Below are 16,036 nucleotides of genomic sequence, written 5' to 3' on the forward strand. Positions count from 1 at the left end.
CTTAGAAAGTTTGGAATCCTGAAATGTAACATTTTGATTTAATTTCAAACACATTTAGTTATATTCTCATGTTAACTTTATGAACCTAAATACAAATACACACAACATAAAAAAAAAAAAAAAAAAAAAGAAAAAACATTTTAATACTACTATAGCCTAGTCATTAAGCTACTAATATAGACTGAAGGAATTAAAGTAGGTCTATTTTGGAATTGCAACAGCTGTAATCAGTAATATACCAGTATTCCGGTATTAACCTGCGGGCCGTATGAAGTGGGGGCCGCCAGTTGCCCATGTATGATCTAAACTGTATAGGGATGTGGATCCAACCTGTGACAGATGTCACCCAGCAAGCCATGCACATTATGTTTTGGTCCTGGCCTGCTCTGCAGTCCTATTGGGTTGACATTTTTGACTCATTGGAAGTTACTATGAAAATGCCGTACTTTTATCTCCACCACCGTTGGCCCTATCGATGCCAAACTTTGCACACACACACTCCTTGGATGGCAAACCACAACCTCCACCCCTCATTTCTCACATGGCCCTCTTCTAGCGCCACCATCAGGCCGATGTTTGCAAAGCATTTTCTCATATTCCCTCCTGATTGGCTACGATTGCCTTCTAAAGTTTGTTGATGTGACGTGACGTATCTCCCGATTAGGGAGTCTTACTGGTCTAAAATAGTTGAGAAACCAACTGAACGTAATGCGTTTACTGCACTGTTTGGAGTGATTCCTCCTACGGTGTCGCTTTCCTCTTTAGAGGCAACCTTTATAGCATTTGTTACCTTATTAGAGAGACGTCTGATATTGCTCAGATGTAAATCTCCTACTCCCCCATCCCACACCTTTTGGATAAGGGATATTCTTAACTATATGAAACTGGAGAGAATCAGATACCTGCTGGGTGGCTCCCTAAAGAGATTCAATAAGATATGGGACCCTTTTTTAAATATGGGCTCGGATTGATCTACCAGCCATTAATATGACAACGAGCGGTGGCATGGCAGATAGCGGACCGACCGATACTCTAACAACTGTAATTTCTATTTTATTTTATTTTTTACCAGTGGCTTCTTTTTTCTTTTGAGTTTTTGTCTGTCTCTTTGTCTGTTTGTAATTTGAAAATGTAAACTTTAAAAATAGATTGTGGGGGAAGAAAAAAAAAGCAGGACAAAAGGAAACCCTACTTGTTCCCATCCTTCCCTTTCTTGTCCTTTTCTTGCATTTCAGTTTGCCTAACCTGCTGTATATAGAAGCAGGGACGTGCAGATACTTTTAAAGAGGCAGGGGCTGACATTTCTAAAAGGGCCTTTTGGTGAAAACATCGAAAACAGCGTCGCGCTGCGACGCGTTGTGAGCTTGGAGGTTGGCTATTTTCGGTGCTTGATACCACACTGAACTTAGCATAATCAAGTGAATACTGGAGATGTGGCGTAACAGCATGGATTTCTACAGGGCAATTCTTTCAACATAAGATGCTGCATTCAAGTTCAGGAGAGTTTGGACAAGGCAACTCTCTTGAATGCTGCATTCAGATATGGCATGGAAAGAGGGCATTTGAATTTTTTTCACCATAGTAAAAACTGCATTCATGGTCTGGAGAGGGCACTTTTTACAGACAGATAAAAGGGCAGGGGTTTGAGCCCCCTTTGATGTCTATGTGTGCACGTGCCTGTATAGAAGACACTGTGAAGTTGTTTACATTAAGTCATGTCATGTGGCAGCTACTGAACACATGCTGTTGGTGTAAATCATATACCAAGATCATACCGTAGACACAGTATGTCAATGTGATGTGAATCTTCCTATACAATATACACACTAGAACATGTTCTTATGCTAGGTTACGTCTGCAAGTTACTAAATAGACAGACATAGTCTAATGACAATGTGTCCTCTCTCTCCAATCCTTATAGATTATAAAAGACTATAATAAAAGTGTTAAAGATCAGACCCATTGATCCTCTGATCCATCCTATCCTTGCAAAGTGAGCTGGGTTTATGTGAGAACTATTTTAATAATCCTGTCTTTCTGTCAGGGTCCACCCCGACCTCCCAGTCTCAGAGCAGACACTCTAACCACAAAGCCCCTGAGCTGGTTTGTAATCAGACACTACTGATCACACTTATGTGAGAACTATTTTAATAATCCTGTCTTTCTCTCAGGGTCCATCAGCAGAGAGCAGGGTCTCCTGTACCCAGCTGTGTCTCCATGAAGAGTGACAAGTCCATGGATAAAGGTGTTCTCTTCAAAGATGGACACCACTCTACTGATCCCAGGTCAGAATGTAAAACACTCTGAAGTGAAAACACATCATTAGTTAAAGGTTGAAGTTAAAGTCCTACTATTTTGTTGCATTCATTGCTGCCTGTATGTGAGATTTGTTCTCCACATTTCACCCATCTCTAGGAGCGGTGAGCCACAGCCATGTTGTGCTCGGGAATCATTTGTTTTTGTTGATCTAAACCTAAACAATGCTATCTAGCTTTCATCTATAGTCATTGAGGTAGGCGAGTGCTACTGTAAGTGCTATGGGTTTAGGTGGAGTCTGAAGAGGTGAGTCTTCATTCCATTGTGGAAGCTAGGGAGTGAGTCTGTAGTTTTAATGGAAGCTAGGGAGTGAATCTTTAGTTTTAATGGAAGCTAGGGAGTGAGTCTGTAGATCTAATGGAAGCTAGGGAGAGAGTCTGTAGTTCTAATGGAAGCTAGGGAGTGAGTCTGTAGTTCTAATGGAAGCTAGGGAGTGAGTCTGTAGTTTTAATGGAAGCTAGGGAGTGAGTCTGTAGTTCTAATGGAAGCTAGGGAGTGAGTCTGTAGTTCTAATGGAAGCTAGGGAGTGAGTCTGTAGTTCTAATGGAAGCTAGGGAGTGAGTCTGTAGTTCTAATGGAAGCTAGGGATTGAGTCTGTAGTTCTAATGTAGTTCTGCAACAGGGAGTTTATTCGACAGTTTGGGGCCAATAGGGCAAATTGTCTAGGACGAGTGGGTTTTTGTCCTGGGATTTTTAGCGAGGGTTCTGTCAGCATCCCTGTGTTGGCTGATCTGAGTGAACAGGTGGGGTTGTAGGGGTTGGTCAGGTTTTGGAGGTATGCTTTGAAGGTCAGCATCAGTGTTTTGTATTCAGTGCGGGCCGCAACCGGGAGCCAGTGGAGGGAGCGGAGAAGGCGGGAGACATGTGAGAATTTTGGCTGGTTGAAGAACAGTTGTGCCGCGGCATTTTGGATCAGTTGGAGAGGTTTAAGTACACATGCTGGGAGGCCAGTGAGGAGAGTTACAATAGTCAAGTTTTGATATGACAGATGTCTGGATGAGGAGCTGGGCTGACTCCTGGGTGAGGATAGGTCTGATTCTATGGATGTTATAGAGTGTGAACTGTGAACCTACAGGACCGGGTGACTGATGCAATGTGTGCCTTGAATGATAGCTGGCTGTCCAGGACCACACCAGGGTTTCTAGCAGTTGGAACCGAAGTTTGATTGATTGATTGAAGACTTTATTAGAAGTTTGCATAGGAAAAGGTACAGTTTCATGACGGTACAGTTCACTGGTACAAGGTCTACTAAAAGGAGATCCATGAAAAGACTAAGCTTGTTTCCACAGGAAACCATTTAAGTATCTCATATAACATTGAATGACAGACGAATAGAACACAGTACTATGCAGTAAAGAAAAAAAAAAGAGTCTAAACAAACAGTAAGTATATACAAAGAAGGGGCAGGGGAGGGTAGGGTTGGGCTAGGTTATTTTTTTTTTTTTACCAGTTGCGAACGGCTGCTGCCTGTAAGTGGTTTTTCAGGGCAATTTTAAAGGATGCTAGTGATCCACACTCCTTTATGGCCTTCGGTAAGGCTTTCCACATTTTGGTGGTATAGCAGAAAAAAGAGTTTGACCCTTTGTTGGTTTTGACTCTGGGTTGAAAGTGATCTGTGGCGCTGCCTCTGGTGTTGTAATTATGGACATCCTTAATGTTTATAAAGTATTTTGACAGGTACTTGGGTATCATAGTGGTGTAGTGTATCTTGTACACCAGGCCCATTGCAAGTTGCTGTACTCTGTCATCTACTCTGAGCCACCCCACTCTTAACTGGTGAGTAGCGGTGAGGTGAGTCTGATAGGGAAGGTTAAGCAGGACCCTAATTAGCTTATTTTGGGCTGTTTGGAGTTTAGTTTTCAGGGCTTGTGGGGCGTCACGATACCATACGTGGACTCCGTAGTCAAAGAGGGGCTGGATTATTGCACCAGCTATGGTCTTCAGTGTGTTGAAATTGACCATTGGGCCGATCCTCTGTAGGAAACGAGTTTGTTGGTTGATTTTATTTATTACTTTAGAAGTCATCTTTTCACTGGAAAGATTAGCTTCAATGCATATCTATGGAGATAGTGAGATCTTGCATGGGGAAAGACTTAGCTGGGAAGAAGAGAAGCTCCGTCTTGTCCGGGTTCAGCTTGAGGTGGTGGGTGTGAGATGTCGGCCAGACATGCAGAAATGCGTTCTTCCACCTGGGTGGCAGAGGGGGAGAAAAGGGGGTCCAATCACACACGCACGCACGCACGCACGCACGCACGCACACACACACACACACACACACACACACACACACACACACACACACACACACACACACACACACACACACACACACACACACACACACACACACACACACAATACTATAACATGACACCTGTGTTGCACAGTGTGCAAATGATTAGAACATAAAACAGAGTATTCTACTAGTGTTCCCTCCCTGTCCAATCAATAGCTGTATATAAATATAGGGCCACTGTGACTCATAAACCCACCTATATTCCATTTATTTTACTTGATTAAAATAGAACCACTTAAATGTTAAATCCTGGGATCTTTTAGAGTGTTTAGAATGTTACAGTGGTAGCATGGCTCCCCCTACTGGCCAGTGGAGGAACATGAAGCTGACTGTTGAATTGAAACCCATGGAATTTTACTCTCTTATGCTTGAATAATGGGACGTTACAATGAAGAATATTGAATAAACCAACTTTTACAATCACCAGCTGATTAAAGATGTTTTTGTGGTGTTGTTTTTGTATGTGTCCAGAAGTGTTGACCACAGAGCAGAGTCTCCAACAGCCAGCCTTCTGTCTATGAAGAGTGACTGCTCTAAAGGAAGACTGATTGACTTCACTAATGAACCTGGACCTCCACACACACAGTATGTCAATGTGATGTGAATCTTCCTATACAACATACACACTAGAACATGTTCTTATGCTAGGCTATGTCTGCAAGTTACTAAATAGTCAGACAGTCTAATGCAGGGGTGGGCAATTATTGTTTCCATGGGGCCACATGAACAACAGAACATATTGTGGAGGGCCGGGCCAAAAGGCAGTGCTCCCCACAAACTAAACACACAGCTTTACCTCCGACTTCACTAAATAATACTTAGCAATACTTAGCAGTCCAATTCGGCATCGACTTTTCTTTTTTTAGCCACTTTAGCCATTTTTGATGGGTATTGGTAAGGCAGTGACCAGTCTGACCACCTGCTTGTTATTGAGACAACATCCAATGATCACACACACGTGCTGATGTACGCATTGCATCCATGTCTACGTGTTTAAAAAACGTCAAAATAAAAGAAATGGCCAGCAGAGTGAACCAAAGGGCTGCATACGGCCCCCGGGCCGCACAATGCCCAGATCTGGTCTAATAACAATGTGTCCTCTCTCCAATCATTATAGTCAGTTAGATGATACGTTACTATAGAATGAAGTGCAGTTTTTGAATGAAGTGCTACAAATCACTGTGCTGTTCAGTGGTGAAGCTGCTCTATACAGACTGACTGCTTGTGTTCATGTTCATGTCTATGTAACTATGGAATATATACTGTATTATGTAAGGATTAATGTACTGTAGGTGTGTTTACTGGTCTGTTGTTTACTGTGGTTTTTGTTCAACTTTTGCACAAAGTTAAAAGTGATGACAACATGACATCACAATATTAATACTGTTGTCATGTCAACATGACATCACACTATAGAATATAAATAGTAAGAAGGAATTCATTCGGCTCGCATCCTTGCAACCACACTTGCAATTTCCCAGGATTGCAACTTTCTAGTTGTGGTCTGGCTTTGTAAAAAGAGAGACCAGTTTGTTCTCCCAAATCTTTATACAGTAAGATTATTGTCATCAAAACTGTCTTTATATATTTAATCTTCATATAGTAAGGTTATTGTCATCAAAACTGTCTTTATATATCTAATCTTTATATAGTAAGGTTATTGTCATCAAAACTGTCTTTATATATTTAATCTTTATATAGTAAGGTTATTGTCATCAAAACTGTCTTTATATATTTAATCTTTATATAGTAAGGTTATTGTCATCAAAACTGTCTTTATATATTTCATCTTTATATAGTAAGGTTATTGTCATCAAAACTGTCTTTATATATTTAATCTTTATATAGTAAGGTTATTGTCTTACAAACTGTCTTTATATATTTCATCTTTATATAGTAAGGTTATTGTCATCAAAACTGTCTTTATATATTTAATATTTATACAGTAAGGTTATTGTCATCAAAACTGTCTTTATATATTTAATATTTATATAGTAAGGTTATTGTCATCAAAACTGTCTTTATATATTTAATCTTTATATAGTAAGGTTATTGTCTTACAAACTGTCTTTATATATTTCATCTTTATATAGTAAGGTTATTGTCATCAAAACTGTCTTTATATATTTAATATTTATACAGTAAGGTTATTGTCATCAAAACTGTCTTTATATATTTAATATTTATATAGTAAGGTTATTGTCATCAAAACTGTCTTTATATATTTAATATTTATATAGTAAGGTTATTGTCTTACAAACTGTCTTTATATATTTAAGATTTATATAGTAAGGTTATTGTCATCAAAACTGTCTTTATATATTTAATCTTTATATAGTAAGGTTATTGTCATCAAAACTGTCTTTATATATTTAATATTTATATAGTAAGGTTATTGTCATCAAAACTGTCTTTATTTAATCTTTATACAGTAAGGATATTCTCATCAAAACTGTCTTTTTATAATGAAGAAATTCAAAAACTGTCTTGGGTGTTCCCAAAAGCCTGATTAGACGATAAAGTTACCAAAAGTTTTTTTTTGAAAGTGAAATATCCCTTTAATGTACAAAAATAAATAGTCCCAACCTAGATGGAACCTCCCCTAAACAATGTTCCTCCTGGCAGACCCTTAACACTTAAGTTGCAATCAATTATTCTCTTTGAAGGTCCGCGATGCCATGGTCTCCATAGACTTCCATGTAATTCATAGTGCACGGATCGTGCACGCCCATGCCTAGATCATGCACCACGTGTGCAGGCTGTTCACAGCTTTCAAACAAAAATCCGCTTGGAAATCCCATCAGGCCTATTACATTTCTTTTTTTTTTTTTTTTTTCAAAAACGGCCCAAACTCGGGAAACTCGGGGTTGGCACAGGGGTGGTACCTATACAAACTCGGGAAACTCAGGGTTGGCACCAGTAGTGTTAATGTACACAAAGAAATAGTCCCATATTAAATGGAACTTCCCTTTACCGTTTTTCCTCCTGTAATCATACTGTATATTCATATGACGCAGTCTCAGTCATAAGTTGAGTCCAGTCTGCGAGCCCCGGTGTGGCAGAGCTCTTCCAGGTCCTCAGTATTATCCTTGCTGCTGTAATAAGTCCTGCCGTGATGAGTGCTTGTTGCCTCTTGGTGACTCCTTGTGGCAGATGTGTGTTGTCTCCTAAGAGACAGAGTCCTGGAGATTCTGGCAGAGTCACTCCCAACCAGTCACACAGTTTCCCAATTATTTCCTTCCAGAAGGGCACTACCACTGGACAGTCCCAAAAAGCATGCAAGAATGTTTCATTATAATTATCTCCCTTACATTTCCAACATCTTTATCTTCAATTAAACCCATCCTAAATAGCTTTACAGGGGTATAGTTGCGACCGTCAGGTCGCACTTACTATCACCAGTAAGACTCCCTAATCGGGAGATAAGCGACCGTCAGGTCGCAGCGTGATTTTAGGGCAAAATGTGTAGGAGCAGTGTCCAAAAATGTGGTTAAAAAAATCGGCCTGATGGTGGCGCTATATGGGACATCCATATTGATGAGATGAGTGTAGACATACTGTGTACCGATTTGCGTGATTTTAGGGCAAAATCTGTAGGAGCAGTGTCCAAAAATGTGTTTTGCAAGAATCAGCCTCATGGTGGCGCTAGAAGAGGGCCATGTGAGAAATGAGGGGTGGGGTCTCCACGTTGCCTTGGCGGACGAATAGGTACCGGCCCCGGCTCTCCCGGACGCTCCTAGCCCGAGTTACGGCATTTTATGTGAGCTGCAGTGGAGGGGGTCCTCCACTGGGGGCGCCACCACTTTGGCATCCGTTCTGGAGCACCAGGAGTCGGTGGTCCCCGGGAATTCCCTGTGAGCAGCCCCGTTGGGGTGGTCATTTGGTCATTTTTGCACATTTGGTCATTTTTTACATCTGGGGGTCCCCCAGGGACCTGGGGGTCCCTGGAGCTCTGGGTGTGTGTGTGCAAAATTTGGCATGGATCGGGGCAACGGTTGCGGAGATATGAGCAGGGCAATAGTGTGACGTGTGAGATGTAACAGACAGACTGACGGACGGACGGACGGACGGACGGACGGACGGTCTGACTGACTGACTCACAGTTTGTGGAGGTTTTGATAGTAAGTGCGGCCTGACGGTCGCAAAAACCTCCACAAACTGTGAGTCAGTCAGTCCGTCAGTCTGTATATTTTTTACTCACAAATAGCAGATCTACAAGCTCGCAGTGCGGCATTCAGTGCCGCGCTGTGAGCTTGTAGGCCCTATATCTGCTATTTTTCAATAGTTAAAGCACAAAATAATGTGTAATAATGCGTTTTCCAGTCTAAATGGGTTAAACCAGGGGGAGGGCCCCCTATGAAGAACATTGAAAACCTAAGAGTGAATCCTTAATATTACTGTTTTAGTCCTACTGTATGTTCATAGACCATTCTTCTATTGTTTGTTGCTGCATTGTCAAGGAGACAAAATCATGAGCTCATATGATATGAACATGTTTTATGATTGCAGAAGTGTTGACCACAGAGCAGAGTCTTCAGCAGCCAGCTGTGTGTCTATGGAGAGTGACCGCTCTAAAGGAGGAGTGCCCGACTTCAGTGATGAACCTGGACCTCCACACACACAGTAAGAGAATCTTCCTACAGTAAATAGGCTATTTAAGCGGCGCCTTTCTGATACGGCGACGTGAGGCGGGACTACGGCTGCTATGACGTAATCGCCGTTGCGGTCCAAAACGTTAAGCTCACAGCCGGCGGCGACGGAACCAACCATACACAACGCCACCGCCTGGCGGTGGTAAAACACCCCTTCCACTGACAGCTGTGGTTCTCATGCATGGTGACGTGTCTATGCCACACGTGTCGAACATAAATACGGACAGAAACAAAGACAACACTCCATTGCGCATCAGCCTATAACGAGCCGGTGAAAAAGATGCCTGCTGATCGCATATACAGTGTGTGTGTGTGTGTGTGTGTGTGTGTGTGTGTGTGTGTGTGTGTGTGTGTGTGTGTGTGTGTGTGTGTGTGTGTGTGCGTGTGTGTGCGTTATGATGATGCGTGTGTCAGTGGCACACACAGCTCTGGTCCAAAGCGTCAGCTCCCTATGACAGGCGGCGGGCTCTAAGACTAGACCAGGATTTCTGTACCCCTACGAGGGCTCAACTTCAATCAATATAAACTAAACTACTTCACTACTCACCAAACCAAAGGTAGTTTTGCGTTGTTGAAATTCTATTCTCCGCGGTGGGAAACCTCTCAGCACCCCACCCACTCTGTAAAATACATTATTTTTGGCATGAAATAAAACGCATCCAACTCAACCGCCGCTTATTCCTGGGTTGTGTCTGCGGTGGTTCGAAGTGGGTGCGTTTTATTTCATGACAAAAATAATGTATTTTACAGAGTGGGTTTGGTGCTGTTAGGCTGCCCACCGCGGAGAATAGACGTTCAACAACGAAAAGCGACCTTTGGATAGGTGAGTAGCGAAGTGGTTTAGTTTATTGTGACTGAAGTTGATGCCTCGTAGGGGCTGAGAAATCCTGTTCTAGTCTTTGAGTTGGCCGACTGAGCTAGATGGGGACAGCTCGCGGCAGAGCTTATTCACTCAACATGCTGTGTGGAAAAGTGTAGCCTATCTTACTTTCGCACAGTTAGTAAATTCATTTATCCCAGATAATATAATGATAGGCCTAACAATAATACTAATAATAACACACTTTATTTATATAGCAGCAACTTTCATACAGAGACTGCAGCTCAAAGTGCTTCACATGTAAAGAACAAACATCACGATTGCTTCACAAAAAAGGAGAAAAGCAGTAATAACAATACTGTGTAATTATAAGCCGAGATCATGCAAAAAATGCGTCCACAGTTGTAAAATCAATCAGCTGATCTCTCTGCAGCGAGGTTTATACATCGAGCACCGATTCATTTCCGTTCGCCGTAGCCGTCGTCCACAACGTCTCTGCTTAAATAGCCTATTATCCTCATACTACTGTAAGTTAGGCTACATGTGCACATTTAAAGGACAACTTTGTTTTTTTACAACAAGGGATCATATTTTAGATTGTATTTAGAGAAAACAAAAGATGAGTGTTAAAATGTTTTCATTTACTGCTTTCTATTGTTTTAGAGATTTTAGTATTTTGATTTCAGTGGTTGGGGGCATGCGTACAAGTGGCTAAGTATGTCTCTTTAGACACAATAAGGTGGCAATTTCTTTGTTACTATTTACACCAGCCCCCATAAGTCACATCTGCCCATGAAAGATGTAGTTAAAAACAAATGATCCCATGTTCTTTATTAGGCTGTTATCCTCTTTTTTGACGAATTGCAGATTGCTGTCATTCCCTTTAACCCTGGAAGGCCCAGCGTAGCTTTTTGTCAACATTTATATTTTATATAAAAAAAAAAGGGTTTAAATAATTAGTTTTCCTGTTCTTTTTTCACATAAACTTGGATCCTACTTGGATCCTATTGTTTAGTATTACAATGCCATTGGCCAGGATATTTGCATATAAATACCCCCCGCAGAGGCTGACATTCACACCACTTAAAGATCTCTGGAGTCCAGAGTCTTGACGAACAACATCTCACTTTTTCACTGAAGCTATTCCTCATAAAAATATAAGTAAAATGCCAGACATATTAGTCTAATGAATGTTATTATAAACACAGCATGTGAATCCATTACAATGTACACACTATAAGACACACCACGGTGGAGATAATCTGACGTGACATTCACCAAACAGCTCTGATATGTGTGTATCACAGTGGAACTCATTTTAGCCTGAAGGTCACAAGCGAGTGTAGATCATCCACACCCCATTTAACACCATAAAAGGCAACCATAAACTCTAAGGTCAGAGTGGTTGAACCAGGTGGTCACCCTCTCCTCTGGGCTGTGTCAACCTGTCCCTCCTTGGTCCTCTTCCTCTGGGCTGTGTCCCTCAACCTGTCCCTCCTTGGTCCTCTTCCTCTGGGCTGTGTCCCTCAACCTGTCCCTCCTTGGTCCTCTTCCTCTGGGCTGTGTCCCTCAACCTGTCCCTCCTTGGTCCTCTTCCTCTGGGCTGTGTCCCTCAACCTGTCTCTCCTGATGATTCTGATCCTAGGTGTTATGCGATGGCTAGAAAACAACACCGCGTTGAGGTGATAGCTCTTCCCCTTGGACTACGATAGAGGCTAGTCCTCAGTACTTAGTGTACTTAGTCTAACTTGGTCCTCTTCCGTCCTGTCATGTCAAGTCATGTCATTGATGACCCTCCGCCCCCCCCCCCCCCCCCATACTGCTTCTCACCTTGTGCTGCCTGCCCTCTCCACCAGTTCCTCCCCTTTGATGTTACTGAACAGTACATTAGTGCAGTACTTCAGTAGCAGTGCTGTTTCAGAAAAAAAAAGAAACTGTTGAATTTGATGTTCCAATTGGCTGATTTATATAGCGCCTTATTCCAAATCGCTTCACATAGATTGTGCATTTCATTCACGCGCACACACGCACGCACACACACACACACACACACACACACACACACACACACACACACACACACACACACACACACACACACACACACACACACACACACACACACACACACACACACACACACAAACACACACACTCATTCACACACCGATGGCAGAGGAAACCATGCGCAGCACCAACCTGCTCATCAGGAGCAGTTAGGGGTTCAGAGTCTTGCTCAAGGACACTTCAACACTAACTCTGGGGGAACCCACAGGGATCGAACCGGGAACCATGTAGTTCTCCATCCAGCCCTGAGCCACTGCCGCACAGTTCATATTCGCTGTTAGGATCCACTCCCATATCCAGCTGCCAAAACCTTTCCTAACCTCTTTGTACATGATACATAGCCTAGTAAACTGACTCCTCCAATGAGGGGCCTGGTTTACGAGGCTACATGATACAGGCCAGGTGTCTATATAGATCAAAAGAAAGATCTACAAGCTCACAACACATGGCATAACAACACACTGTTGTAAAGTTCTTGAATTAATCCCCACAGCAGTCCTTTAACTCCAAACAGTATTTATTTTAACTTCTTTACTTGGTAACAAGAGAGCACTGAGAACGTGTGTCCTTCACTCACAATGTCAACATCACACAATGATCTACATCTGGGGCACTGCTTCAGTGATGTTACTAGTATATTCAAATGCCAAGCGCCCCCTTGTGGATCAACTATAATATTGTCAGATCATGAACATTACAATTGTGAGCTTGTATATCGGCACTATTCATTGAAGGACAAGTAATACAGGTCTTAAGTGGTTAATTCAATAATAATATAACTTAATATATTAGACCAGGGGTCTTCAACAGGGGGTCCGGGACCCCTAGGGGGTCCTCAGAGTTACTACAGGGGGTCCTCCAAATCTTTGAGTAATATAAACTTTTTTCTCCTTTTTTATACTAACGATTTGATCCCTAGCATCCATATTCTGAGAACTTTAGCCAAAAATAGCAGATCTACGAGCTCACAACACCTCGTGCTGCGAGGTGGTGTGAGCTTGTATATCGGCTATTTTCGGCAAAGAGAGGTTTGGTGTAGAGGGGAAAAAGAGCAGACTGACTAAGTACAGGGTGAAAGGTCAAGTTGTTGAAGTATTGACGGTTCAAGTAGTTAAATATCTGAACACACAAATTGACATGAATCCAAAATACACTGATGATTGTGCTGTCAAACAGTTAAACAATATGGAATCTCTGAACATGTTGTGGGGGTCCCTGCTTCATCTCTCTCTCAACTAAGGGGTCCTTGGCCTGAAAACGTTGAAGACCCCTGTATTAGACTATCTATTTATATTATATTGTCTTCATCTCCACAGAGAGAGACTCAGAACCACACCTGAACAGAAGACATCCAGTCAAACCACAAGTGAACAAAGTAAGACTGGACACGTTACACTAATTAACATTTTATATCAATTACTGAAATGTTTAAATAGCAGAAAACATCATCAGACTAAATGTCCACATTGTATTCCTGTATCAATGTCCAAATACTGTTGATTAACGTATACATTTAGACCAAAACAAATGATCCAATGTTCTTTATTAGGCTGTTTTTCCCTTCTTTCTTGACGAATTGTAGATTTTCTGGACGGTATTTAAGACATAGTTTTAAGAGTATGCTATTTTAGATGTAAATTAATGAATGAACTTGAATGTTTAACATGTCTTCATTGTCTTCTCATAGCAGGTGTCAGTCCGCAGGAGGATTTAAAGGTTTATAAGGTCGGTTTGAACCATCTTGATCGTGTGACATACGTCACTGAAGTGCCCTCCCTCAGCAGCATCTACACAGAGCTCTACCTCTCAGCGGGAGAGAGTGAAGGGGTTAATACCCAACATGAGGTCTGGCAGCTTGAGACAGCTTCCAAGAAGAGGACCCTCCATGACCAACCAATCAAATGCAGTGACATCTTTAAGCCCCTCCTCCTTGGCAGAAAGACACCCAACAGAAGAGTTCTGACCAAGGGTATCGCTGGCATTGGAAAAACCTTCTCTGTGCGTAAGTTCACTCTGGACTGGGCAAAGGGTTTGGAAAATCAAGATGTCATTCTCCTGGTTCCCTTCTCATTCCGGGAGCTGAACCTGGTCAGAGATGAGCAGCACAGTCTTCTCTCACTGATCCATCGTTTCCACCCAGAATTAAAGAAGGTCACAGCAGAGCAGCTCGCTGTCTGGAAGGTTGGCTTCATCTTTGATGGTTTGGATGAAAGCAGGTTTCCGCTGAAATTCGAGAACATTGAAATTGATTCTGATGTCTTCAACAACAATGACGTTGTTTCTGATGCCACAGTGACATCATCAGTGGGCTTGCTGTTGACAAACCTCATCAAGGGGAATCTGCTCCCCTCAGCCCTCCTCTGGATAACTACCAGACCTGCAGCAGCCAATCAGATACCTCCTGCACATGTTGACCTGGTGACAGAAGTACGAGGGTTCACAGACCCCCAGAAGGAGGAGTTCTTCAGGAAGAGATTCAGTGATGAGAAGATGGCCAACAAAATAATCTCACACATGAAGACATCAAAGAGCCTCCACATCATGTGTCACATCCCAGTCTTCTGTTGGATCACTGCTACAGTTCTGGAGGACATGTTGAAGACAGACGAGACAGAAAAGCTGCCCAAGACCCAGACTGCGATGTACAGCCACTTCCTGTGGGTTCAGACCAAGAGGAAGTGGAAGAAGTATCATGATTTGAATCAACAGCAGCTCATGGAGAAGGACAGGGAGGTTCTTCTGAAGCTGGGCAGGCTGGCGTTTGAACATCTGGAGAAAGGTAGCATGATGTTCTACCAAGAAGACCTGGAAGAGTGTGGTCTTGATGTGACAGACGCCTCGCTGTACTCAGGAGTGTGCACAGAGATCTTCAAAGAAGAGGCTGTTCAATCTGAGGGAAAGGTCTACAGCTTTGTTCATCTGAGCATCCAGGAGTTTCTGGCTGCAGTCTACCTGTTCCACTGTTACACACAGAGGAACATGAAGGTACTGAAGACATTCCTGGGAGATGATGAAGAAGATGAAGAAGGAGGAGGAGGAGAAGAAAAATATATGACCCTGGATGTCTTTCTGAAAAGAGCCTTCAAAAAATCCCTGAAGAGTAAGAATGGCCATCTGGACCTCTTTCTCCGCTTCCTTCATGGTCTCTCACTGCAGTCCAACCAGAGTCTGTTAGGAGGTCTGCTGTTTCAGACAAAAAACAGTCCAAAGAGCATCCAGAGAGTCATCAACAATCTGAAGAAGATGAAATGTGAGGATCCAGATATTTCTTCTGACAGATTGATCAACATCTTCCACTGTTTGATGGAGATGAACGACCACTCACTGCATCAGGAGATCCAACAGTACCTGGAGTCAGGGGACAGATCAAAGACAAGACTGTCTGAGAGCCAGTGTTCAGCTCTGGCCCACATGCTGCTGACGTCAGAGGAGGTTCTGGATGAGTTGGACCTGGACAAATACAACACAACATCAAGCTGGGGGAAATCCAGGCTGGTCTCAGCTGTGAGGAACACCAGAAAGGCTCGGTTAGTAGTCATGTGAATAGAAAATGTATTAGAGGAGAATAGATCTACCATCACACCTAACACTATAAGTAGAAATGATGGTTAAATTAAAATATCCAATAATAATCAGGTCTGGTGGTATTGTGTTTATGTGCAAATAAAGGACAGTCGTATTAAAAATATCCATGGCTAATAAGACATTAATACTTTATAATTGAACCCTATAACATATATAATGTAATATTACCAGTGTAGTTAAGTAAAACAGACATGAGTTATACTGTACCAGTATAATATCACAACTGTCACATTATGTTCCTATGTCCACAGTCCTGTAGCTCCTCTAACCAAACACTTGATTTATTCACCAAAGAACACA

General features: G+C 42.3%; 1 protein-coding gene across 1 annotated transcript in view; it reads left to right on the plus strand.

Annotated features, from left to right (window-relative positions):
• Positions 1-2,183: 2,183 nt before the first annotated feature.
• Positions 2,184-16,036, plus strand: part of LOC308297468 (protein NLRC3-like) — a 37,599-nt gene continuing 23,746 nt past the window's right edge. Inside the window, exons 1-5 of the mRNA XM_080740873.1 lie at positions 2,184-2,285; positions 5,084-5,197; positions 9,122-9,235; positions 13,468-13,526; positions 13,839-15,676. Coding sequence (XP_080596999.1) covers positions 2,218-2,285; positions 5,084-5,197; positions 9,122-9,235; positions 13,468-13,526; positions 13,839-15,676 — 2,193 coding nt within the window. The 5' untranslated portion in view covers positions 2,184-2,217. The remainder of the gene's footprint in view (positions 2,286-5,083; positions 5,198-9,121; positions 9,236-13,467; positions 13,527-13,838; positions 15,677-16,036) is intronic.

Source organism: Nannobrachium achirus (genome assembly GCF_963921795.1).
Source record: "Nannobrachium achirus genome assembly, chromosome: 13".
NCBI lineage: Eukaryota > Metazoa > Chordata > Actinopteri > Myctophiformes > Myctophidae > Nannobrachium > Nannobrachium achirus.